Here is a 25,246-nt window from a genome sequence, read left to right as displayed (position 1 = left end):
TGCTGCAATAAACTACTGGAGGTTTGTATCTGGATGGTGGCAAAACAGAGCAAGAAGCTACAAATTTGAACTTGTCCAGATTTTGCCAATTGCTTGGGCCAGATGAAAATCTCATCATATTGGCAGCAATATTCTTCCAGAATCTTACCAAATCCTACCAGACAAAAATTCATTAGCTGTGGATTGAACAGGCAATGCTGTAGCACAAGAGGGTGACATTTTAAATCTCCTGTTATATTAAGCTGAGGCAGAGTCAGCCATGTGAATTGTGTTGCAGCATTCACTCGCATTTTTATTTGTGAACTTTTAGAAAGACATGATCTGCAGAGATGCTCGAATCTATGAGATTATAAGTCTTCATTTGTGCAAGATTTTTTGTGGCTGTAAAAGCTTGTTAAATGTAGAGGCAGTCTGTTATTCTTGTGAAGAGTATCTCTGCGATGCTGCTGTGGACATTGATCTTGCAATACCCATGATTTTAGCCTTAGCTCACAGTACAATCACTGACAAAGCTGACACAGACACTAGAAAGCTGTTCCTTCAAATATTTTGGGGGGTAAACTGCTTTTTATTAATACGTAGTTATGATTATTTAAATCAATGTAGGCATGTGTGTTTTAACTCTGTAAGTAGTGGTTGAGGTTCCTAACACCACATGTATATTTTGAATAATTAGGCATGGCAATTTCAAGGAAGGTGATAGGAAGTACCATCCTTAAAAAAAAAAAAAAATAAAAGGTAATTCTTAATTCTGCTAATTTTGGAGCTCTAATAGGCTTTTGACTCTTTTGAGCCTGAGCCTTGAGTCTCACCAGCGTTGACCATATAAAAAACATCCCTATATTAATGGAAATGTTTTACCTACCCCTTTGGAAGTTGTACTGCATTGAGGTGACCAGGAGCACTACATCCCACAGAAAAATAAAAAAAAATTTAAGGTGCAGGGACAAATGTTTCCTTTACACTGACTGATGTAGTTTCTTATGAGACTACAGTATATCTTGAGTATGCATGGAAAGGCTTCTTTTTAGTGGTGGGAATATCCTCAGCAGCAATGTATCCTGGAGAAAATGGGAGCATCTGCAATTGTGGAGGGTTGCTGAAATCCATGTACCAATGGCTGCATATTCCACTCTCTTTTGGGCTGGCTGTGTGGGAAGCAGACACAGGAGGAGGGAATGAATGCAGAGATTTCCCCTGAGAAAGGTGTAAGATCTGCCTTGGCATTTCACAGGTTCAAAGGACCATTGCAAAACAGATTCAAATGGTGAAGCAGATTGGAAAAGGTCGCTATGGAGAAGTCTGGATGGGAAAGTGGCGTGGCGAAAAGGTAGCAGTGAAAGTGTTTTTTACTACAGAGGAGGCCAGCTGGTTCAGAGAAACAGAAATCTACCAGACTGTCCTGATGAGGCATGAAAATATTCTTGGTGAGTGAAGTGAAAGAATTATTTGATCGTGAACAGGTTTTTAAGATTAGCAATTTTGTATTTGCTGTTATCTGATGTCCTTTACGATGTGCTTTGTTTCCCTCTGTGCTCTGCAATTAGCCACCCTGTGCTTTTCAAATGAAAGTTGTTTAAAGGATTACTGAAACATAAATAAAAGTTAAAAAATAATGGGATTTGGGGGTTGTTATTCCAAACACAACATGTCTATTTCAGCCACTGGTATATCCATATCTGGGCTTCTGAAAGCATATTAAAGGCTAGAGGTGAGGCACAGTTGTATGGAAGTAAGATGAAAGGAATTAAATATGTTATTAAAACAAAACTACTGAAATGGATGACAGTCCAGAGTTCTGAGCAGTCAAAAAAAAAAAAACCAAAATAAACATGAGAAGTATTAATTTGAAAATATACTTTTTTTTTTTTCCTTCTTTTTGAAGGATTCATTGCTGCAGATATTAAAGGTACAGGATCTTGGACCCAGCTGTATCTTATCACTGACTACCATGAGAACGGCTCACTTTATGATTATCTAAAATCTACTACCTTGGACACAAAAGCCATGCTGAAACTGGCTTACTCCTCTGTCAGTGGCTTGTGCCACCTGCACACTGAGATCTTCAGTACTCAGGGCAAACCTGCTATTGCCCACCGTGACCTAAAGAGTAAGAATATCCTGGTGAAAAAGAATGGCACCTGCTGTATAGCAGATTTGGGCTTGGCTGTTAAATTTATCAGGTGAGTGAAAGTGAGGGGGCTGAGGAGAAGTTAATAAATCAGTGCAAGAGTTTCCTGACTTGTTGACTGGGTGTGCACATGTGAGCAAGCATCTGCAGAGTGTGTGCACACCTGGGCTCTGCTCATCTGTGTGTGAGGTTACCTGTGTGGGGGACAATGTCATGTCAGCACCTCATGCAGGTGTATAAGTAGTCGCTTTTTGATTATTTGAGCACATTAACTGTGTTTGTATAAAGGTTCAGTTTTCATCACTCCGTCCTCCATAGCCACACCAGTATTGCTGGCACACAATGAAAGGATGTAGCACTGACAGGTTGAAGTCACATCACTGAGCTTGTAACTGAAGCATTCAGCTTGTCTGATCCCATGAAAATTTACTCTCAACTTAGAGAGAAAAATACTAATAATTTGTACAAGTTACTAACTAGGATTTATGGAAAAGGACCCCATTTGGGCTGCCTTTTGTTTCATTTCCTACAAATCAAATTGCTGAAGTACAGATTTGATTTTTGAAATGGCTTTTAAATTTGATTTTAAAAAATGGTTGTATGTTTAAGCCGCCTAGAAAGAGCAGACGAGTAGAACTTACTCACTCCTGGGAGTCATAAGGAGACATTGCTCTCTGACAGCTCTGTTCAAAAGGAGATTGAGCTCTCAGTGGTGGTGCTGGTGGTGGAGGTGCTTGTTCTGAAGTTTCTGACTTTTCTGTACACAGAAATCTGTCCAGCATACATAGACTGAAGGTTTCCATTTTGCAGGTTAGCTTTGAAACCATGCACTCCCTGGAGTATTAAAAAAAAATTAATCAGGAATTCTATACAAATATTCGACTGAAATTATTCAGAGTGAAAGGAAAGGCAGGTTTTATGTTCTCTTCTTACCGTTCACTTACCTACCAGGTTCCTTGGTGAGGCATTTCCTTTATGAGCCTGACCTTTCTTCAGGAGACAAGAAAGGAATATTTTTACTTTGAGGAACAGAGGCCTAGAAAACAACTACTTGAAAGTAACACTATTTAAAAGTTTTGGGGAAGAAATTCACCCTTTGCAGGTGTACTTTGCCTGGCAAATACTGAGCAGCACACTGCTTAGCTGTGAATGAAGAAGAGCTAGGAATTACCAAGTGCTGTTACAAAAGGAGGTGAAATACAGATTTTTCACACTCCAGATGGAATTTACGTTATGTGCTTGGCTTGTTTTCATACTGAATCCTTCCTCAGACAGCATTTCTCATGCAACAACAGGAGAAAATAGTTGGGAGGGGTATGCTCTGCTGAAGCTAATGATTCTAGTAAAATTCTTTATGTTTCCATTCCATTTGAAATATTGTAAGATAGTCAGATCACTGGATTTATGTTACATTCTTGGAGGTGTACAGTAGTGCCACTAGCATATGTATGATTTAATGACTGTGTAGGTGACTGGTTGTACCACAGACTCAACTTGTCTTCATATCAGAAGGTGAAAAAAATTGCTGTACATGAAGAAAACTACAGAAATACAATTATTCTGTGAGCTTCTGTTGTATCTATCATATTTAAAATACATAGATTTTGAAGTGAAGAAAGGAAAACAGACCTTTTTAAGCAAACCAGAATATATACCATATATTAAACTTTTAAATATATTGAAATTGATGTAGCTGAATCTGAGTTAAGAAAAACAAGAAGCCATTCACATAATTAATGGGAATTTTTTTCCTGTATGTTGTCTCTTCTGGTCAATGTGTGAGGTGTGACACATTTGCTTAGATGTTTTTATGCATTTATCTCTCTGTGTCTGCATATCTTGATGTGTAAAGGTTGGAAGGGATCAAACATAATGCATGCAAAAACATAATAGTTAGATTCATCTGTCTTGCAGATCTGATTTGCTACAGCTAAGAGATACTGCTTCAGCTACTTAGTATCCCCCATTAATTGTAGAGACTGAAGCATTAGGTGGTGGTGTATTTTAAGAAAACAGCGTTTAATGAAGATTTGATTGTTATCACTAACATTAGAGCTCGGGCTAATGCTAATGAAATCTCACAAATGTTACAGCATCCCTGTTGAGTCTTATCTCCATTGTGGTTCTGCATTTGAATGCTTAACATAGCCTCAGGCGGGTCAGCCTTTTAAGGAGGGTTGCCTTCACACTAAGAGGCTTTTCTTGTAAGAATTGTTCTAAGATTATGCATTACTTTTGACCTTGTTTGAGAGTGGATGCAGTGTGGATTTACTACTTCTTCCATCCAAATTGCTTTATTTTCAAGCCACTTTACTGCATGTTTGATGTCCTTTTTTTCTCCTTCTTTTTCTTTTAGTGATACAAATGAGGTAGACATCCCTCCAAATACCCGTGTAGGAACAAAACGTTATATGCCTCCTGAGGTGCTGGATGAAAGCTTGAATAGAAATCACTTTCAGTCCTACATCATGGCTGATATGTACAGTTTTGGACTCATCCTTTGGGAGATAGCAAGGAGATGTGTTTCAGGAGGTAAAGAGCTGGGAGATCACTTTTAATTGTGTCAGTAAACTTAGAGCCTTCCATTACACCTTTTTCTCTGGGTAATTGTTTTTACAGTAATAAACAAAAGTGGGTAAACCATACAGGCAACTCTCTTAATATCTGTTCTCTTGTTGAAACTTATTTTAAAGCATCAGTCAGTGCTATTTCAACAGCAGAGATTTAGACTGTATTTAAATGGCTCATTTGAAGGCAGCTGGTGCCTGCACTGAGGAAGTGTGGAACTCATTTGGGGACCTTTTCTAAAGGTATCACGTTTCTGCTGGACTGGAGGTGTTCGGCTTATTTAGCAGAAATAAAATACTGATATCTTAGTTTAGTTAAGAGTTAAATGAAAGGAGGACCAACAATTCAGGGATTGATGTTCTACTCTATGAAATAAATAATCTGTTTAGAAGAAAAGTAGCAAAACACCAGAGGGAAGTGGCACTTATTACATCATTGTCATACCAGTGATGTGCTTCATTTCCCTCTTTCTGCATGTAGAGCTCACTGTAGTGCAGAAGTGATGGATATTGTTACCTCTCTATTGCCACTGAGAAAGTTAAATGCAGAGAAATGACTTGGTAGCAGTTCTGTGCCAGTTTGGTGGTAAGAGTAGAGCATGTCTCTCTTGGGTCTCTGCTACCTTCGGCATACCTTATGGGTCTTTATATCCTGCAGCATCTTGCTGACTGCTCACCCTAGAGAAACTGAATGTTGCCAGTAAGTAGCAGGATCCCTGTGTTTAAAAGCGGTGACATGCATTGCAGTGTTGTGAGGTGAAATCTGTAATATTTTTGTCATTGTTGCTATGCACAAAGAATGGTACCTTGCCATGTTCTGAAAAGGCACAGAAATGCCCTTCAGTATTTTCCAGGTCTGCTGATAAGGAGGAGACCTAACTCAAGGTTAATTATCTCTCAGATTACTCTGTTACAGACCCTATGCTAATAACTCTTTCTGTGCGAACTTACTGGAGATTGCTGGACTGGACAGCAGTGGTAGAAACTGCCTCACTTGGCAAGTTACCATGCTTTTGGATTAAGATACCTGGCCAGTCTTTATACAGCAATGATTACATTGGAACTTGACTGTGGAATAAACTTCTAGTCTTTTTAGGGGCAGTACACCCAACTGTTAGACAGTATGGCCAATCTGTTATAAAATGAGAGGGGAGGAAGGGAGTGGAAGATTTTTCTGCAAGTGACAAGCAACTAATTGCTTCTTTCAGGAATAGTTGAAGAATACCAGCTTCCGTACCACGACCTTGTGCCCAGCGACCCCTCGTACGAGGACATGCGGGAGATCGTGTGCATCAAGAGACTACGCCCCTCCTTTCCCAACAGATGGAGCAGTGATGAGGTACCTCCCATCCCTCCTAGCATGCAGTCTGTGCTTGTAATCAGAGTTAGTGAGTGAGATTGACCCAATTCTGCATCATTTTGAGAGAGGAGGATATTTACCGCTGGTGCTGCCATTTGGGAATAGCAGCATGTAGATGAATAGTCTGTGAGGAGACGAAAGATTTAGGTGGCATGAGATTTGTGAGTGTGAGGGGAAAAAACCAGCCTCCCTGGGCTGCTTGAGGTCTTGTGCAACAACTGGTGGGTGTTTGTACCTGCCTCATCTTCTCCCTAGCCAGATCCCTCTGAGGCTTCAGAGTGGGGCTGGAAACACTGGAGGAAGGAGTATCAGTTCCCAAAATGGCTTTTGTGTGTTGGTACTCAGTGTTTGGTTTGCTACCACACATATCAAGGACCGGGGAGGTTTATTGCAACAGCTGCTCTTGATTAATTGGTTAGCATCCTTGGTAATCCCACCCTGGGCATTCCAGCAATAAAAGGTCAATTTTTTACTACATAGTGCTTGTGTATTACCAAAAATGCGTTTATAAAAATGTGCGTTAATTTACATGAAACGCATTTGCCTGGTCTGGGCAGTGCTGTTGGTGTTTATCTGTAATGCCTTTCAGGGTCTGCACTGCCCTTAGAAAAGACCTTTTCCCTTCAGTTTTTCAGCATTGCTGTTCCACTGACCCCGGTGGGATTTTGTCCCCCACTTCTCTCCGCAGTGCCTACGGCAGATGGGGAAGCTGATGATGGAGTGCTGGGCTCACAGCCCTGCCTCCCGCCTCACAGCCCTGCGCGTCAAGAAAACACTTGCCAAAATGTCAGAGTCCCAGGACATTAAACTCTGACTCTGCCAGAGGCAGTGCTGCTGGAGGCCCCTGGAAATGGACTTTCTTGTGCAGGCAGAAGTCCTGAAGGTGTATCAGAAGTCTTTGCTAAGTACCTTGAATGGAGGAGTCACGCTTAAGAGCGGCTGTGAGTTTTTGAGGAGACTATCCATTGAAAAAAATCACCTGAATTTTGACATGCAAGATTGAAGAGGCTTGTCTGCCCTTGTTTACATGGGGAAATACAGTTTTAGTAACTGGTTTAAGATTATGCATGTTGCTTTCCATGAAAGCCACTTATTATTTTATTATTATTATTGTTATTATTATTATTTTGATTGTTTAAAAAGATACTGCTTTAAATTTTATGAAAATAAAACTTTTGAGTTAGAAGTAAAAAAATATGTATATTGTTACATTTGTAAAAAGTGGAGGAAACTGCTGAAAATGAAAGCAAACCAACTTTTTCATTTCCAAAAAGATTATTGCACTCCAGCATTAAAAAAAAAATAAAAAAAGGTGAGTGGATCTGTGTAGCTCAGAGGAGCCTGCCTTAAAAGCCACCTATTTGTGGAGGTAACTTTCCAAACACTGCGTGTGCAAGTGATTCTCAGAGTACACAGATGGAGCCCAATTGCATCCCTGCCATCCCAGTTGGTGTGGGTGGCTTGTCCCAGGGGAGGTCATGCTTCCTTTAAAATACTTGGGAGCTGTATGAATATGGTTTGGTGTGACTTGTTTAAAGAAGATCTTCATGTTTCCTGGAAACCTGATGGGAATAGTACCACAATGATAAACAAGTACCCTTTTTCTTGGCTTTCTTCCCCCCTTCCTTTTCCCCCACTGCAAAATAAAGTATTTTGTGTGCGAGTTGAAATGAAGTACACACTTGAATCTGCTGGGTAATTTAAAACTTCTAGGACCCACAAACAACCACTGTTTAAGAGGAAATTCCTTGTGAGAAGGAATTATTAACTTGCTTTTTCATTTGTGTAAAAGTGAGGTGTTTATCTACAACCACAGCTGAGAAAAAAATATATCTATGTTGCCTTTTTTAAGGGCAAGTGAAAAATCTCAAAAGCGCCCATTTCTGGATGGCAATAAATTTTTTTTGAGTGTGAGGAGACCTGGTGCCTTGAGGCTGTAATAGGAGTGACAGGGAGGGAGGGTAGGATACTTTAGGTGGGTGGTGAGAGTTGGGAGCCATGGGCAGCAGGGGGTACCTGCCTCCAGCACTTCTGCTGTAGTGAGAGACACCACAAACTGCACAAACTGAACAATTTGCTCAAGCTTTATCTGCATTAATATTTTGTGTGCCCTTCCAGCAGCCTCCACACCTCTGTCAGCTGCTGCACAGTAGCGCCAGGCTCAGCTGCCAGGCTGGGGCTGTGGAGCAGTGTGCTTCCCAGCAAGAGGAGCTGTCAGGAAGAAAGGCAGTGGGAAATGTATTTTCTATCTTACCCTGTTCCTCCTTCCTGAGTCCGCAGTAGTCGTAGCAATGCTAATGGTTCAGAAAGGGAAATGAGAGGTGAAATATACCCTGGGAAGTGTTTCCTTTGGAAAGGTTCTGTTCTTCGTCAGATTACCAAAACTGAGCTGCATGGGAGTTACTGGTTTACCCTTTTTTACCCTTCATTTGTTTTAAAAAAATTTCCTGCCGGCCTATGTTGTTTTATTAGATGGTGTTCAGGTTAATTTTGAAATAAGTCCTTACAAATGTTGCTTTGATTATGCTAAGCCTATTTCAGAACTGAAATAATTGCCATGCAGGATTTAGCCTCAGCACTTCTGTAATGTTTCTTTTTTTTTTTTTTTTTTTCTTTTTGGACAAAACTGATTTATTTGTGGTAGGTAGGTGTATAATTGGGGTTTAGCTTAACAGCTCCCTGAAGGTATTTCTAGCTGGAAAAATTACCATTTTGTACTTTCAAGCTAACAGAGAAAAATGCACGGTTCAAGAGAACCAGCAAGACCTCCATGATGATAGGTGTTAAAAAGCTTAATCAGAAGTTTTGTGTTCATTAGAGTGCATTTTCTGCAGTGCAGTTTCCCTGCCTGGACCCAAATTTACCAAGCAATACAAAAAGAAAATCTCGGAGAGTTAATAATACACTTGACCCCAGAGGGGTGACAGTGGTTTCCCCATCCTTAAAAAGTGCTTGTGAGGCTGAGAATGGGGTTTGCTCCACTCCTTGGCCACCTTGGCCTTGAGATTTGTGGGCCAAATTGGGGACAACCCAGCCTCTTTTTAACTTTTTTGTCTTTGTGAATGGAGACATTGGTTTCCAGTCTCATTTCTTCCCATAAAAGCCAGCACACCCTGTGGAACCAAGATTTCTCAGCTCCAAAGAAGCGCATGGGACCTGCAGGTCCCAGGTTGCAAATCAAGGATGCTTTTTTCCTGCCTGTTTAGGTGGGCTTCACCTCTACCTTCCTCAAATAGATTTTTTTTTTTTTTTTTTAATTAGCAGGGCTCTCTCCCCAGGAGTGTTTTGGAGGGTGCTTTGCCAGCTGGGAGCACGAGGCATGCAATGAATGTCCCTGGCACCTGCCATCAGTGTGTTGCAAGAGAAAGGGCCAGTCATTGGTTTCCTGAGCAAATCTTACCTTTTTTTGGTCCAGAAGAAAAGAGTCTAAGATATTGGTTGATAGATCACATAAAGTGTGTATGTTAAATGTTCAAGTTTATGTGTTTTTATATATATAAAAATATATATATATTCAGTTGCAAGTCTGGAATAGCTCCAGTATGTGGATTAAGAGTAAACTATTATGGATGAAAAAGCACTAAATAAAACATAATATTTATTTATGAAAATGCATAAATGACAAATCACTGCAACGGTGCTGTATAGGAAAATATATAAATATATAAATATATATATATATGAGGAGACACACAATGAGAAAGCAAACAGTCTGTGGTTGTGTAACTAGTGCCTGTCTATTTTCTCCCAAGACCAGATTTTGTCCCTCAAATCTCCTGTCCACTGTAATCTATTGTGAAGGGCTATTCCTAAGGCCAAAAAAGAGCCTAAGGCAAGTGTGGAGGTGTTTTGTTCGAGCACTGTGACATTCGAGTCAGAATGCCCAAATGAGTGACTCCCTGCAACACTCAGCGTGTCATTATTAAGGTTTCAGCACCTGCAGTGACTGCAGGTTAGTCTGTTTATTTTGCCAGGTGTGGCCTTTTAATGTCACTTCCATATTTTGGTAGCTTCAAAGGGCACATTGATGAGGGCTTGGTAAAGGTTATTTTGGCCTCAATGCCCATGGGTCTAGAAATCCACTTTTCAAATGTAAATCATTCAAGGAAGTGTATCTTAGTTTCTTACTGGCATAGGTGAGATGGCATATATAAGTGGAAAAAGAAAAGATGCCATCTAGCAACTGCTATTCTTTCTCTAGCACAAAGTTATTTCTATTAAAGAAAAGGTTGTCAATGTAGAGACTAAGAAACTAATTTGTGTTCTTTTTTGAGAACCAGTGCCTTATTAAACCTGTAAATACTGTAATTAGAAAACCTGGGGAACAAACTGTGTTATGTTGTATTTGTTCGAATTGTATATGGTTGTTTTAACATTCCCCCCAATAAAATTGTTTCCATCCCCCCCTGACAGAGATTGCTATTTCCTTTTCATGTGCTTGAAAAGCACTATCTTTTTGTTTAATTTCCCTGGCTAGATTATTTTGACTGTGCCTCATTTTATTTATTTTATTTTTATAAGATTTTTTCATCTGAACAAACAAGTAAACAGCAATATGTTGCATATGTTTCCACTGGCATAAAAAAGCATCACTCCTTTCACAAGTCAGTGAAGAGAAAAATAGTAATTAAAATAGTGTTATCACTAATAGAGCAGTTGCTCATGTTTTGTGGCTGATTATGTAAATCTATTGGAACTCGGTATTAGCATAATATTTTTATGCACTCCCCCCCTTCATTCTGCCACATCTTTATGAGTATTTTTGACTCCTATTTTTAATAGCACAAGAGGAACAGGAATCATCTCTGCACAGACTGAAGCAAGAATTCCCAGCCCCATGTATCAGGTGAAAAAGTTTCAGCCCAAATACCTAGCATCAGCTGAAAATGTAATTGTTTAATGCTGAGACATGGAGAAATGTATCTCTACATCTAGTGAGGTATTTCTGGGAATTTGTACTTAAAGCTGGAGCACTATTTTCATTCTGCAGTGCTGTGTTGCAGATCTAGCTCAGTGTTTCCTAATGTTTAATTGCCTTGGTGGTTATTTTCAGAGAAGTGTGTAAGTAATAGCAATTTTCCCTTGAGCTGCACAGCCCCTGCAGCCCTCCTGCTTTGTCGCAGACTGTCTGTGCTCAGTGGCATTGCAGTTATTCTGCAGCAGCCCCCTTGACTTGGCCACATTGAGGTGACAAAGCCCTGTGCTTGCTGCACATTGCCCCTGGCATGCCACTGAATCCCACAGTTCTTATGTACAGAAACATTTCTTCTAAGGAGATTTTTTTTCTTTTTTTTTTCTTTTTTAAAGAAACTAAATAAAAGACTCCACTTCTGAGCTTCCAGGAACTAAACAATTGAACACAAGGTAGTTGCGTATTTTTTTTTTCCAGTTGCTTATAAATATAATTTATTACCTGTTTAAAAATTCTTTCTTACACTTTGTACATGTCAGGCTGACAGAATAAATGCAGGCATTTACAAACAGAGGGAAGGAGAAAAAAGGGAGGGGGGTAAGAGGCACACTCAGAACTAGTAAACCACACCTCCACTGTACAGCAATACAAATAATGCAATGGCTAGCACTTCTCCTGTAGTAAGTCAGTCTTCAGAAAAGGAATTGCATAGAAGATACAGCAATAGGGAAATCAAAACCAAAAGAGTTCTCCAGATCTGAATAGCAAAGAAAACAAATCCCATTAACCCCAGTGACATGGGAACAGAAGGGAGATATGTGATACACCTGGGTCATACAGATGTTTCTTTTTTTTTTCTACGGGCCCTCCTTTACTTTGGAAAGGTACTGAAGATACCCTTTTTTATTGGTTTTTTTTTTTTTTTTTCTCTTCAGCAATAACAGAACATATGTTAGCAAAAAAAGTCTACCACACAGATGTGTGAAAACAGTGATGACACAATTACTCTGTCTCAGCTGTGTCACACACCCTGGATTGTTGGCTCTCGGCTCGGGTGTTTTTGCAAGGTACCTTGAAAAATATGCAGGGAGAAGAGTGTTTTGCCTCTCCTTCCTAATTTTGTTTACTTTCCAGGCCAATTTTGCTTTTTATTTGAATTGTGCTAGCCCCCAAATTTACTGGCAAGGGGTAGTCAGAGCCAGCTGGCAGCAGTGAAAGAAGCTGTGGGACCCGTGGGACCCGTGCAAGCTTTTCTCCTCTCAGGGCTCTTGTCCTATCACTGCTGTGGGAGGACCCTCCTGATGACATCCCACTTACAGGCATCCCGAAGCTATCACCTGCCATGACATGGGATGCTTTGGGAGCAGAGGGCAGGCCCAGGATGCAGCACACATAGCAAGTAATCTCTTTGTCAGCAGTCGAGGAGACTGAACCACTAATAAATACATTTAACCAGCACCACAGAAAACATGAAATACCTATTTGGGATAGAAGTTTGTGAGAACTCCGGATTAATGTTGCTTTTTTTGTACAGACAGTTTATCAAAGGACTTTCAGATGAGGGATTTTCAGATTTCAGGGAGCAGGGATCAAGTTTAAAGGACAAATAAGTAAATAAACTAAGTGCTCCTATTCAAGCAAGGAGCCTGACCTACCAAACTTGTGGCTTTAGTTCAAGGCCAATTCCAGTTACATGCCAGTTATTACTCCGATGGCTTTTGACTACTACTTATTTGACCTTGCAGTGATGGTACAGCACTGAATTTTCACCTTTACCTTCCCATTCAAAAGTTGGTAAAATAAGAGGATGCACATACCTAACATGAGAGCTAAAAGTCTCCAGCAGGTATTGTCCTTTGTTTTCTCCTTGTTGTCTATATCTACACACACACACCTACTTTGCCTATCTGTCCCATTTCAAAGGATGTCTGAGATACGTGCTTCAGCATTTAAAAATCTGCAGTGCAGCTCGTTTATGGACTCAAGGATTCACACACAAGCTAGAAATGGATTGCAGTGGTGACCCAAAAGTCAGTAACTCATTAGAGTCCTTGTGGGAGAAGGGCCAAAGGTTTGGTTTCCATTCACAGACCACTCGTGCCTTTGCACCACCTGATACTGACCAAGCCAGCCTGCAAACACTGAGTTACTTCATGGCCAGGTGAGAGCCAGAGGTCCTCTGACCTCTGAGTCCTGAAAAGACTTCTGAACACTCAGTAAGATAACTTACAAAGTGCCCTGGAAACAAGATTAAAAAAACCCAAGCCAACCTCAACAAAATTATTGTGTTTAAAATTAACCTCAGAGCTGTGGTAACTACTTGGTAGAGCATACAAGGGTCTAAGGGCCCACCCACCCCTCCCTTCCCCACACCCCCTGCCCCCAAATGAAGAGGAAAAGGAGAACTGAAAAGAAACTATTGTAGGTAGCAATACAAGACATTAGGACACTGTCCACAATGACAGGCTTACAGCATGTAAATACATTTATTCTATATGTAAGCAACTGAAATAGCAGGAAACCCAAGGAATAGACATGTTTGGCTCTGTGGGTATCGCAGACTCCAACATGTCTCATGAGTGTCTGCATTTCTGCCAGCAAGACAGAAAAAAGTCTTGGTCTCCCAATAAAGCAAATCTTGACTGGAGACACCTTCACTGCTGCAAAATTTTCAAGATCCACTGAAACAGCACTTAGGTTTTGTACTGTTTAGCAAGACACAGTGGAGCAGTTGTGATCATAAATTTTGAAAAAAAAAGCCCCAACCAAACCCCAGACTTACCCTATACACTGACAGTTACCTTTACAAGAACACAACACAAGAAGAACTGAAGAAAAAATAAAAGGTGGAAAAGGATTGCCTCTGATAAATGTTTCTTACTGGGAACTTAAAGGTTTTCCTTGAAGTCAGTTGATATTATATATATATATTTATATAATATATATACTATTTATAGCATTAGCAATCAACATGTAATGAAGAGATGGTGTGAAGAGCAGCAAAACTGCTCCAGTACAGAGCCAAAGGTGAACAACTAAAAGGAAGAGCATTTAAAAAAATAGTAATAACTGGAGGATGAGAAGCCTGCAGCCTTTTTTTCGTTTGATTGTTTTTTTCTCTTAAAGCAGATACGCTCACCTGACATAAAATCTTACAACAACTTTTAAGAGTCAGCTCTGCCTGCCAAACTCCTTTGTCAGAGCCACCCCACAGGAAGCTTTTCCCCGTGCGACGCTGCTGTGGCAGCAGCGACATGGTGGAGCTGGGGCTCAGCCCCACGAGATGGCACTGTGTCCATGCAATCCAGGCACAGGAACTGCTGCTGGGGCTTCTCCCACCAAAAAATAATATCCTCAACCCAGCTGGCTGCCCTTGCTGCCTGCCTGCTCTCCTTGGGGCAGAGGATGGGGATGGTGCTGTCAATGCCACCAGCCAGAGCCCTCTCCCACAGTGCATAGTGCCCTGCCACTGCCACTCTGCCAGAAAGAAAGAAAAAACGGAGCAAAATTAATGCAGGGAAGTGTGAGGTGAGGTGAGATGGGAGCTGCTGTTAGCAGCAGTGGCAAAGAATGGGTGCAGAGCTGCTGGGACGAGCTGTGGCTCTGAGGAGGAGCCTTCCCCTGGTTCTCCCTGCCCTGTCAGGGCTGAGGCAGCCCGAGGGGCTGTGCTGGGAGCCTGCAAAGGCCTGCGGAGCCCGTGCTGGGAAAATCACCCAGCCCGTGATTGCAGCAGGGGATTGCGGGTGGTTTCTGAGCAGTCAGGGTGGAAGAACAGCAGCTTCATCACCCAGTGGCAGGCATGCTGCTGCCCAAGTCATGTTCAGTGATGAAGGGGTACATTCTTGACCTCCAGCCACCTCTGTGGATGCTCCTCTTAATCAGAGTGTGCATTTTTCCTCGCAATAAATCCTATGTACTGTGATGCTGTGAAAGGAAAATGCCCCAAAACACTGTGAGAAAGTTGTTCATCTGCAAGTAGTTTCTCTTGCAGAAGGCACCAGAATGCAAGTCAGAGGGCTGGCCAAAGGAGCATCAACTCATAGCATGCAGATAAATAGAAGAGACTTTGTGGCCCTGATCCTGGTTAAAAGGGTCAGGCACATGCTGCCCACCTAGAAAAAAACTGAGAGCTGGGGAGCAACACTTAGCCTGGGGATCAACCAACACAGACTGAGCTGAAAAGGCCAAAGGGTTTAAGGACAGCTCAGCTCCCGTACTTGCCTTGGAAGAGAAGTCAAGGAGGGACACATGGGAAAGGTGAAGAAGCACAAACTAAAACCCAACTGATTACACCTAAAGATGGCATGGGAGGGAGAAAACCTGAGACCTACCTTTAAGAGCCATTTTAGCCCTCTGAGGTAAGTAAAAGGTGTGGAGAAAGGGCAGAGCTGAAAGTCCCAGTCCAACTCTTCAGAAGTTGAAAGCAAAATTTCAATTAGCATTGCAGTAGGCTGGACCAGATGCCCCAGGTGAAAAAAATGGTTGTTCATTGAGAGGATGCCCATGGCATCTCCACATTAAGAGAAAGTGGGGCTCACACAAGCAAAATGCACACAGATGTTGAAAATTACAGTGTATGCCCTCTGGTCTCCAGTTTTGACTGAAATGCTGGTTTGCAAACTGCCTGCTTACCTCTTACAAGGAAGGGAACTCTTTGTGCTGGCTGTCTGGTGGTCAATCAAAACCTAACTCACTGGTCAGGGAATTATAAGCAAAAAGTGACAAGGCTATGGAAATGTCAAATGAAAAAAGAGTTCAGATTAAATTTTCTTTTCATTTTGACCGATGACATTTTCAGTTACCTTCAAAGGTGCAATCTGGAAAGCCCTGGGGAAAGCAAAACTAAAACCACAAAAGAGAACAAGCAGTCTTGGAATAGTAATGCATATGTGGGCAGGGGCATGCATGTGTGCATAACAGCAATAACCAGGGCCTGGCTGGAAACCTGGAGTGGACAGGCTGGGGCAGAAAAACCTTTCTGTGCCAGACATAAATGACAGCTCAGTCAGGTAGTAAAACTATTGCAATCCTATGTGCTGTCAAAGCCAGAATTTTCACTGAACAGAACAAAATGCATTTGCAGTGACAACCATTTTTGGTTTGTTCCTTTTGCAAAGTTCTCACCTCACCTGTTTCATGAGAGTTGTAGAGGGACAAGTGTTCCCTGGCCAGCCATCAAGGACTGCACCGCCCTGCCCAGGAAGCAGTGGTGGCAGGAGCAGCAAAGGCAGCAAACTGCAGCACACAAGATTTCAACTTCACCACTCCACTGCCCTGCACTGGCCCACGGAACACAGGCTTCCCTGGCTGCAGCAGTGCCTGGAATATCCACGGAGATCTGCCAAGTACATCTCACACAGAATTGACCCCAGACCAGCAGAGGGCTGAGCTGTCAGTAGCCTGGCACAGCAACCATTACTGGAGCTGGTGGGTTTCAGTGAGACCTGCAGCTCTGTGAGGAACTGCTGGCTCTTAGAATGTTACAAAACAAAGCAAAATTTATGGAGGCCCACCTTGGATGCATAAATCAGGTGGAGGATGTCACTGCCTCCACATGCTTGCACCATCTCTGGTTCAGTCACCTCAGGACAGGACTGCTCCTTGGAGCAACCTGGAGCCACCAGGGTGGTGCAAAATGTGCCAGGGTCAGACACTTGGCGGGTGAAGACCAGCAGATTACCAAATTATGCTGCCTTAGCACTGGGTATAGAACACAGCAATGCTAACACAACGTGAGCAGCCTCAGAGGGCCAGCAGAGGACTTTGGAGGAGGAATACGATGACAAATGGAAGGACAGACAGCATAGAGAGGGACATGTCTTAAAAGACCTTCAGGAAGGGGACAACAGGTTCCATAAAACCAGACATTATTCATTCTGCTGCTGACAATATTAGAAATAAAGTAATATGGCAATGATAATAGTCATTATAATCCTTGCACTAGATACTAATCAGTCAATAACTATCATAGCAACTTCTTTTTTTTATTTTTTTCTGGGTTTCTCCCCCTCCCCTCCAACCACTCTGAATTGCATATCTGGCCCCTCATATAGCAAAGGGGTGGAAAGGGTGTGAATTGAAAATTAACTCAGATTCTTCATTCCCCACTGTCTTAGAGCTATTCTCCACACAGGCTCAGTGGGACTGTCTTGGGGAAGAAAGGGAACATTTTGTGTGTTCCTGCTTATCAGCCAGAGTACCTGCTTTCCAGATGCACACACGGATTTTCTTGGTTTGTTTTTTTTTTACAAGTAGGTCTAGGAAACAGAACAATGACAGGAGGATCATTGTGAGACAACCAATGTGCAGAATTGTAGCCAAAATCTGAATTCACCAGAAACCAATAAGCTGAAATAGCCACAACCAACTGTCCATAGCCTTGTCTACAATGCCTTTAAACAAAAAATATAAAGAGCCATGGACAGTTTCCTTACCCCTGTCCAGAATTTTATGTAAACAACATCCATAGAAACTGGGATTGTTAAGAAAGTTTATCCATATATCTGGATAGCAATAAAAAGCGTTTCCTAGGAAACTGTAAAAACCTGTACCAAGCAGTGTACAGCCAAGCCGAGAGGAACATTAGGTTGATTTATATTTTCAAGGTACAACTTTGCATGATCTCTTTCTGATCCTGTGATAATGTACAAGGAGAGCACGTGTGAAGGTCAGGGCTGTTTTTTTTGTTTGTTTGCTTGCTTTCTTCTCTGAAACGTCTCTTGTGTAACTCATTGGTCTGGGTTTTCATTTCAATTCTCATTTGCAATAACAGGGCATTACCGCTCCCTGTGTCTGTCCTTCCTGGTCATGCCAAGGCTGCATTAGTAATTTCCTTCTGCTGCCAAAGAAACAACTGTTTCGTGTCTTCCCATTTCTTCAAGAACTGCTGCCAGCATGCTCAGGTTGCCATCAGGGAAATTCTGGGCTTCCCAGAGATCCAGGATCACCCCAGTAGGACTTGATTTCGTAGCAAAATAATTTAAGTACCTGCAATGAGCCAAAAGGAAACTCGTTGGTTTTGAGCTGCATAGAAACTACCTGAATTCATATGATTTCAACCCACCCCTGTTGTTGGTGCTGTCAAGGTGCTCATCCCCTGTCCAGTCAGCATGACCAGTGTGTCCATGTGCTTTCAGTGGGACTTTCACCAGGATGTTTTTGCACATACCCTCCTCCCTAGGAGCTTCCCTGCCTGATTGTGTTGTAGAAACCCTGCTCACCTGTCCAGTTTCAGCTTGTGGGCCAGCATGCGCCAGTCGTGGCCTCTGGTCTGGGGAGCATCCAGGCTGCTGCACAGCTTCTGCCTTATCGGGTGGGGGATGCTGAAAGCGCTGGGCCCCACGATCGTGGTGATGGTGCCTGCTGAGTCCATGGGAGGGTAATCAACGCCAGTAGGTTCCTGAGATTGGAAAGACAGAAAAAAAGTCTGAACAACCCATCAATTTTCTTACTGAGTGAAGAGACAATTGTAGAACTACATCCTCTGAGACTCAGGGCTTTTATTTGCAGCCCTCTGTTAATCTAGTAAACACTAACATAAACATGTTAGTCCACTGGAGAGCAGAAATATTTATAATCAGCTTTGGGTAGACAAAAGGTTTTTTTCCCTCCTCTTTTTTTGAGGGTGAATATTACTATAGGTGGACAAAATGGCCAGTTTAATTAAGCATTTTCCAGAAATAATGAAGGATGAGTCACTTAGACACATTTTGGAGCAAGCTGATACTACTAGAACAGAACTGGGATTTCCTGGCATGACTGATAAGACTCTCTTCCCAGCATCTTTCCCAAGCCCCAGTGTCACACCGAGCCAGGCTTGCATTACTGACATCCCTCTGGCAGTACCCAAGCTCTCTAAAGCCTCTAATGCTGTGCAGACCACAGCCAGACAGTCAAAACCACCCCAGGCTCAAAACCACCCCAGGCACGAGCTAAGCCCTCATCTTCATGTGACTTTGACTCTGGAAATAGATGGAGAGCATGTGCTCTGGGCAAGGGTGGGGTAGGTGGGGAGCAGGCATTGCCCCCTTTCCCCAAGACATGTGCTGTGCTCCAAGGCAGTGTGGCAGCAAGTGTTTCACAGGAAAAGTCATCCCCAAAGCCAGCTTGTCCCCTGCAGGTGTGGTGTTGATGTTCTTTGATGTGGTCCTCCCAGCTGGAGGGGTTCCCATGACACCACTGCTAACACCACTGGGAATAACAGCAATTGGCTCCTCTGGGCAAGGATTTTGTCTTCTCCTTGGCCTGGATGGATTTAGTGGCCACAGGCTTGGTAGCTGGTGGGAAGATGATAGCTGGTCTATTTGGATGGTTGGGTTTGTTTAGGAACAGTGAGGTCCTGCAGCGACCATGATGGAAAAAGCAGCAAACATGGCTGGTTCTGCCCTGCTCAGTCTACTTTACAATTTGGTATTCTTTTCTAGTAGAATTGGGGGAGCTGCTTCTCCTCCCCCTCTGCCAGATCACAGCCCCAGGCAGCCAGAAACACTCATGCTAAAGACTTGTCATTAAATATCAGTTTGTTTTCTCCTCTGTGAACTATCTTGTGGCTTCATGTCAAACTGGCTGTTGGGAAGGAGGTGTAATACCTGAAACAGTCTTAAAGCCAGGCAGCTCCTGGCTGAAACTGCAATCACAAATCCCCCAAGGATTTTGCTAGAGATGCTCACTGTCCTGTGCAATCTCTGATTTACTCCCCAAAAATGTATTCAGAGATGGAAAGGGAAGAGCCAGTGTCCATGAGCAATGCACAGAATTAAATCTTCTGCCTCCACTCTTTTATCTACACCAATAAATATGATTTTTTTTTTTAATTAAAGGCATGGCATTTTAGTCAATCACTGAAATTTTTAACCAAGGAAGGTTTACGCCACCCTGTAATGTCCTCAATTAACATGCTGAATGTGGCATCTGTACTTGGGTGCCAAGGCCCTGGATCACAGACTGCCTGTCCCAACCCCATTACACAACAGCCTGGCAGCAGGAGCTGCCCAGGAGCCAGGACAATGACATGCCTGACGCTGGTGCTGCCTGCCGGCTTACCACGCTGGGAGGTCAGAAGTGGCAGTAGAGTGGTGGCAGAGACATTGCAGATAGATAACCTTTCTTTATATTCTGGGCCAAAGAACCTGAGTGCTGCCCTGGCTCTCTAGGTGGCCTACAGCCCCAGGGGCTCAGGATTGCTGCAGAAGGGGCTCAGGTATCTAAAGCATTGCCCCGTGATTCTTTTGTGTGAGTATCAATGGCACAAGATAAAAACAGGGCTTCAGAAATGAATCTTGTGAGACCTTTATCACATTTTTCCTCCTGCTTTGCAAATGTGCCTGTTTTGGCACTCACTGCATTTGTATTTTTGAAGTCCCAGTGGTAGACACTGTATAAAGGCAGTATAAGAGAGTTTAATCTGCAGAAGTTTTACATCCTTTGGAGGGGACTAAAAAGAAAGCCCATCAAGGGAGGATGCAGGAAACTGTGTTACTGGATTTTTATCTCAGGGTAACAGTGGCAGAGAGACAGATGCAGCAATAAGGAAAGATGCCAGCAAAGTCCTTCAATGCCTAACTGCTAGCTGGATACCACTAGCATAACCCTAGAAGAAAATGTAAGGAGCTAGAGCTATGATTTCCTGATGCCTGGTTTGATGTCTTTATCACACTTCCAGAGGCATACATTGGTTTCCAAGTTGCAGTTATTACCCTTTCAGGTGATTACCCTTCCATAAAATCTTTGAGTTATAGGATTTTTCCCTAGTTGACCCTATATTCCAGCTCTTAGCAGCCCAAGGTCCTCCAGTTCCTTGCTGGAGTTTAGGAATATCACAAGGTGTCAACAACAAGGGGCAATTTTGCAGAAGGCACCCTTGATCACAGTGGTATTATTCACTCCCTCTATTCCTCCTTGTTGGATAGGATCACAGCACAAGACAAGAATATTATCCTGTTTGGGATCTATTACCAGGCCCTGTTACATAGAACCAGCTGAAGATGATTACAGTGTATACTTGCATTTCATTAAAGTTACTTTCAGTTCTTTCTCTTCTCTGGGAGGTTAAATTAGTGATTACCTCAATGCAGCACTTATTACAATAATTGTTTATGATGCTTGTTTTACCATCTGTCCTTAATGCTGTGTAGTCCCCAGATGAATCTGTAACTTTACATCCACTAACCAAGCAGATGTTATAGGTAATGGTGCTCACTGTCAGAGCCCTGTTACAGAACAAGTAACTTTTGTCTCTTCTTACAGCCCTTCCCCAAGCCAGCCAACAGTGATTGCTGCCTGAGAGTCTGCTCCTCGTAGCTGCCAAGGGTACCAGGTATAAAACCCACCAGCACATACACTGAAGTCAGTGCCACTTCATACCTGAATTTGTTGCTCCATCTCAGCCCCATGCTTGACTGTCTCATGGAGCAAAAATTCTCCAGGTGCTACACAGCATTAGCAAAATTATGATAGTATTTCTTCTGGAAAATGTCAGCCATCAAAAGAAAAATTGCCAAAGACAAAAGTCAGGATTTGTAGTAGTAGCAAAATATGAGCAGAAAGTTTACTGCAACCAGACCATCTGATATTTCCTATTGCAAAGCAAGTATTAACGTGGGATCAGAGGGGAGTGGCTCATGGAAGATGCAGCACTGACATTTTCCTATTCTCTTTTCTCTCTTTCCAGGGAACTATCATGGGTCTCATGGACTGCCAAGGAAACAGGACTAAAAGAGCTTCATGAGATGTTTTAGGGAGTGGTAGGCAAAGAGCTCCTCCAGATAGACACAGAAAGGCAGCACTAGCAGAGAGAGACTAAAGTTGCACTCCTCCCACCCTTGAAGGAGAGATGCTTCCTTCCAGATGAGAGAAACCAAGGAAAAATGCAACAGGAGAGACAAAGAAATGACTTAATCTATTCTTTATGTCCATACCAGCAGTCAGGAACAAAATGGGAAGCACTAAAAAGGTCCCAATGGGAAAAGTTTTACTTTCTTAGCTGTCCCATATTCCTGCAGTTGGGTAGAAAAACACACAAATGTAATTTACCTCTGAGACAGAGCAGTTAAGCTGGAAGATCTGTCCTTCTCCTTCGACCTGCCGCACACACAGTTTGCACACCAGCTCCTGGGTATTCAGACTGAACCTTTCCAGTGTGAAGGTGCAGTGCAGGTTCCTCTGACAGCCACTCCAGATGTGGTAAAAGGGAATCTCCTGCAGGAGGAAAGCAAAAAAGTATAGTCAGGGAGGGATGTGGAACCAAGGCATGGCTGCTACATGACCAGAGACTGCAGGCTCCATGCTAGTGGGACTGCAAATGATGCGGTGGAAAAAAATGTCCATGGAACTACAGCCTGACTCCGGGTGTTTTTTACACACACCTGTGTGTGACAGTATTTCTTTAAGCCTCACTGCTAGCATCCAATGTGAATGTTTTTTTACGCTCACCTGGTATTTAGCCAGCAGCTTGCTCTTCCAGAGAGAATGGGCGAGGTCATGAATGGACAGACGAAGGTTGTGGGTGCTTCCCTTGAAATGCAAAGTTTTAGGCTCTTCCAAAAGCTGCCCACCCATCTGCTGCTCAAGCTGGAGGACCTCCTGCAGTATTGGGATAAAAAGAAGGAAGTAGGTTTCATCAAGACAGCACACTGGTCTTCTGAGTCCTCAAGGTTTTGTGCTGTAGATGCTGTAACTTGTGTAATACAGATTAAAAAAAATACACAGGCATCACACAGAATTGTGTGACCCTGTGAACTGGAACTGCATTAGTCGATCTGATTATAACCCTCTCACCTCCTTCATCCAGCAGCAGCCCAGAAGGGAGGCACCGTGTTCTCTCACATGTCCTATGAGCAGAAGCTCAATTCTATGCTATTAAAGGGAATATGAAGACTTGGCATGCAGTCACTGTTTGAGTACAGAAATAGATCAGTCTCCATTGCTCATCAAACTGGACGTCTCATGGTAGCTTTACTATCTTGTTTTTGGACACTCTTACCTGTGCATATCACTGGTCTGTCAGCTCATGGTCTCCTGCCCTGTGGCAGAGCAGTACAGGAGTCAGATACCAACCCTGACACTGTCCAGCAGGATGGCATGGAAACAGCCCAGGAGACAGTGATGGAGCATTTTATTCATACGAATACACAGGTTCAGGGCTACTGAAATATTGATCATGTGATCAAAAGCTAGCAAGCCAAGAGTCTGGTCATTTATGAAGCTCAATATAAGCCTGCCATTAATAAAAACAACATTCCACTGTTGTCTACAAACAGCCTAACTGTGGACCACATGGAAGAAGCAAGTATAAAGGCACTTCCATGAGCCCCATTAGAAACCAACATAACCGATCTCAGTCACATTTAATTAAAGGAGTCAACCAGCCAACCAGTCTTGTGGCTAAAGACAATCATACACAGTGGAGATGCTCTGCAATACAGGAGCACACAACACTGGGATTCTGCCCCAGGCCAAATAAAGAAGCCCCCATTTTAGCTAAGCTGCTCCTGACCACATTAAGGGAGGTAGTAAGCATATAAGAAAAGCATCTGGCAGATTCTGAAGCTAAAACAATGTTCTTTTATTGGCTATTAGAGGAAGAGAAACAAAATTAGGAAACCTTTCAGATTAAGGTTATGCCAATGAATCAGTTCCAGCTTCTTTCCAGTGCCACCTAATTACTTCATCAAGATGTCTAAAGAGCAATCAATAGTAATTATCTGATTACTATAGATCTTCATTATGTTTCAATTACTTCCCTGGAAGGTCCAGAGGATGACTTGTGGAACTGTGTGAGCAAATTGCAGATGACACCTCTCAGGCAAGTGGGGCAGGTGTGCTGAGAAGCTGTTCCTGCCCCTGCTGCACTGGGAGCTGCACTACTGTGGGGGAAAACTGTAGCGTGATGCTGCACCATCCCACCCACCAGATCTGTGTGTTTAGTTTCAACAACCCACTTCTGGTAGCCACCCTGGGCCACTGTCAGCCCTTCCACATGCTCTAACTGGAGGGTGCCAAGCAGCCCTTGCTTCTCCCATGCCATTTAGCTAATTAATTCAGAATTAATTTGGAGCCATGACTTGCACAGCCTTTCAAACATGCTTGCTGGTTCCTGCCATATGGTCTTTTTTTGGAGCAGTGCTTATCTCACTGGCTGGCACCTCTGTGTCCATCTGAGCCAAAACTTGAACTGCATATTTCTTGCCCCATGCTGAGGTGGCTGTGGTCATCCTGCCCACTGTATCTCACCGCCCTGCAAGGCAGGAGTTATTTCCTAGGAGAGGGAGCTATGTAAAGCATCACTCCATCACCCATGACACCAGAACAGCCTCAACCTGTGCCTCCTCATTAAAGGGGCCCAAGCAAACAATGGTGCTCAGTCCAGCTGTGCCTTTCTTCAATAAAAGGAAAAACATATGCATTAAACAACAGATCACAGGCCTATTGTGCCCATTTTGGGGTGTTTTTTTGAAGACAGTTACTGTGCAGCACAAGATAGGCTGGGGAATGTCACCCTGCTACAGCCTGAAGTCCTTTACATGCTCCCAGGGTGGGAGGCAGCTGTTTCCATGTATCTGGCTGCTCAGCTCCTGCCACTCTGCCACACACAGGTCACATACCTTAATCTCAAAGGCACACATCAATAAAGAGAGCAAAGCAGATGGATTTCTTTATAGCTATCATATTATTACTTTCTTTTTCTGTTTTTTCTTTTTTTTTTAACCTTGGTCATCCCCTTCAAAGTGCAAAAATTAGCCTTAAAAAAAGAAGCCAGCACTCAAGGTCACAACTCCCCTCATCCTTGCCCAAAAAGCATTTTTGTGAGTGTCTCATCCAGGTGGCTTAGGACCCTGTGGGGCAGAGAATGCTGCATGTGTGATCAGCACCGAGCCCATCCTGCTCCAGAGCCACCAAGAACCTCGCTAAGCTGCTCCCACAATAACCAAGCCCTTATTGATGGCAAATCGTTTCACTTCCCTACTGTACTGCGGGAGCCGGCAGCTCAGCTGCGAGTGCTTGCTCTGCATGATGAGAGGGAGCAGTCTGCTGGATAAACACTGCTCTGAGCTTCATACTGCAGCTACTTGTCTTCCTTTGGTGGCTGTTAAAACACAGTCAGCATATGGCACACTCATTCCTGGTTGTAAATAATAACAGAATGCCTTTGGTTGTCTATTAAAAAATACACACGATCCCCTACAAAGACTCTTCCAAAGCTCAGGCAATGCAATATGGGAATATTACTCTTCCCTACCCTTGCTGTGCTTTGCCTGGAGCTGCCAGCCTCAAGACAT

At 42.9% G+C, this 25,246-nt stretch overlaps 2 protein-coding genes across 14 annotated transcripts in view; one reads left to right on the top strand and one right to left on the bottom strand.

The window, feature by feature from the left end:
* BMPR1B (bone morphogenetic protein receptor type 1B) overlaps window positions 1–10,468 on the top strand; it is a 230,980-nt gene extending 220,512 nt beyond the window's left edge. For all 12 annotated transcript variants that reach the window (XM_072928572.1, XM_072928568.1, XM_072928570.1 and 9 more), the window contains 5 exons: window positions 1,235–1,427; window positions 1,886–2,183; window positions 4,488–4,663; window positions 5,907–6,037; window positions 6,747–10,468. In XM_072928572.1, coding sequence (XP_072784673.1) covers window positions 1,235–1,427; window positions 1,886–2,183; window positions 4,488–4,663; window positions 5,907–6,037; window positions 6,747–6,872 — 924 coding nt within the window. In that variant the 3' untranslated portion in view covers window positions 6,873–10,468. The remainder of the gene's footprint in view (window positions 1–1,234; window positions 1,428–1,885; window positions 2,184–4,487; window positions 4,664–5,906; window positions 6,038–6,746) is intronic.
* A 965-nt stretch (window positions 10,469–11,433) lies between these two features.
* Window positions 11,434–25,246, bottom strand: part of UNC5C (unc-5 netrin receptor C) — a 251,061-nt gene continuing 237,248 nt past the window's right edge. Inside the window, exons 13-16 of one of the 2 annotated variants that reach the window (XM_030271701.4) lie at window positions 22,401–22,550; window positions 22,002–22,166; window positions 18,191–18,369; window positions 11,434–17,957 (exon numbers count right to left, since the gene is read on the bottom strand). In XM_030271701.4, the coding sequence (XP_030127561.4) occupies window positions 17,792–17,957; window positions 18,191–18,369; window positions 22,002–22,166; window positions 22,401–22,550 (660 nt within the window). In that variant the 3' untranslated portion in view covers window positions 11,434–17,791. The remainder of the gene's footprint in view (window positions 17,958–18,190; window positions 18,370–22,001; window positions 22,167–22,400; window positions 22,551–25,246) is intronic. The other variant, XM_030271700.4, reaches the window with a different exon arrangement.

The sequence above is a fragment of the Taeniopygia guttata genome, chromosome 4, assembly GCF_048771995.1.
Source record: "Taeniopygia guttata chromosome 4, bTaeGut7.mat, whole genome shotgun sequence".
Classification (NCBI taxonomy): domain Eukaryota; kingdom Metazoa; phylum Chordata; class Aves; order Passeriformes; family Estrildidae; genus Taeniopygia; species Taeniopygia guttata.
This window is presented reverse-complemented; position numbering and strand designations above follow the sequence as displayed.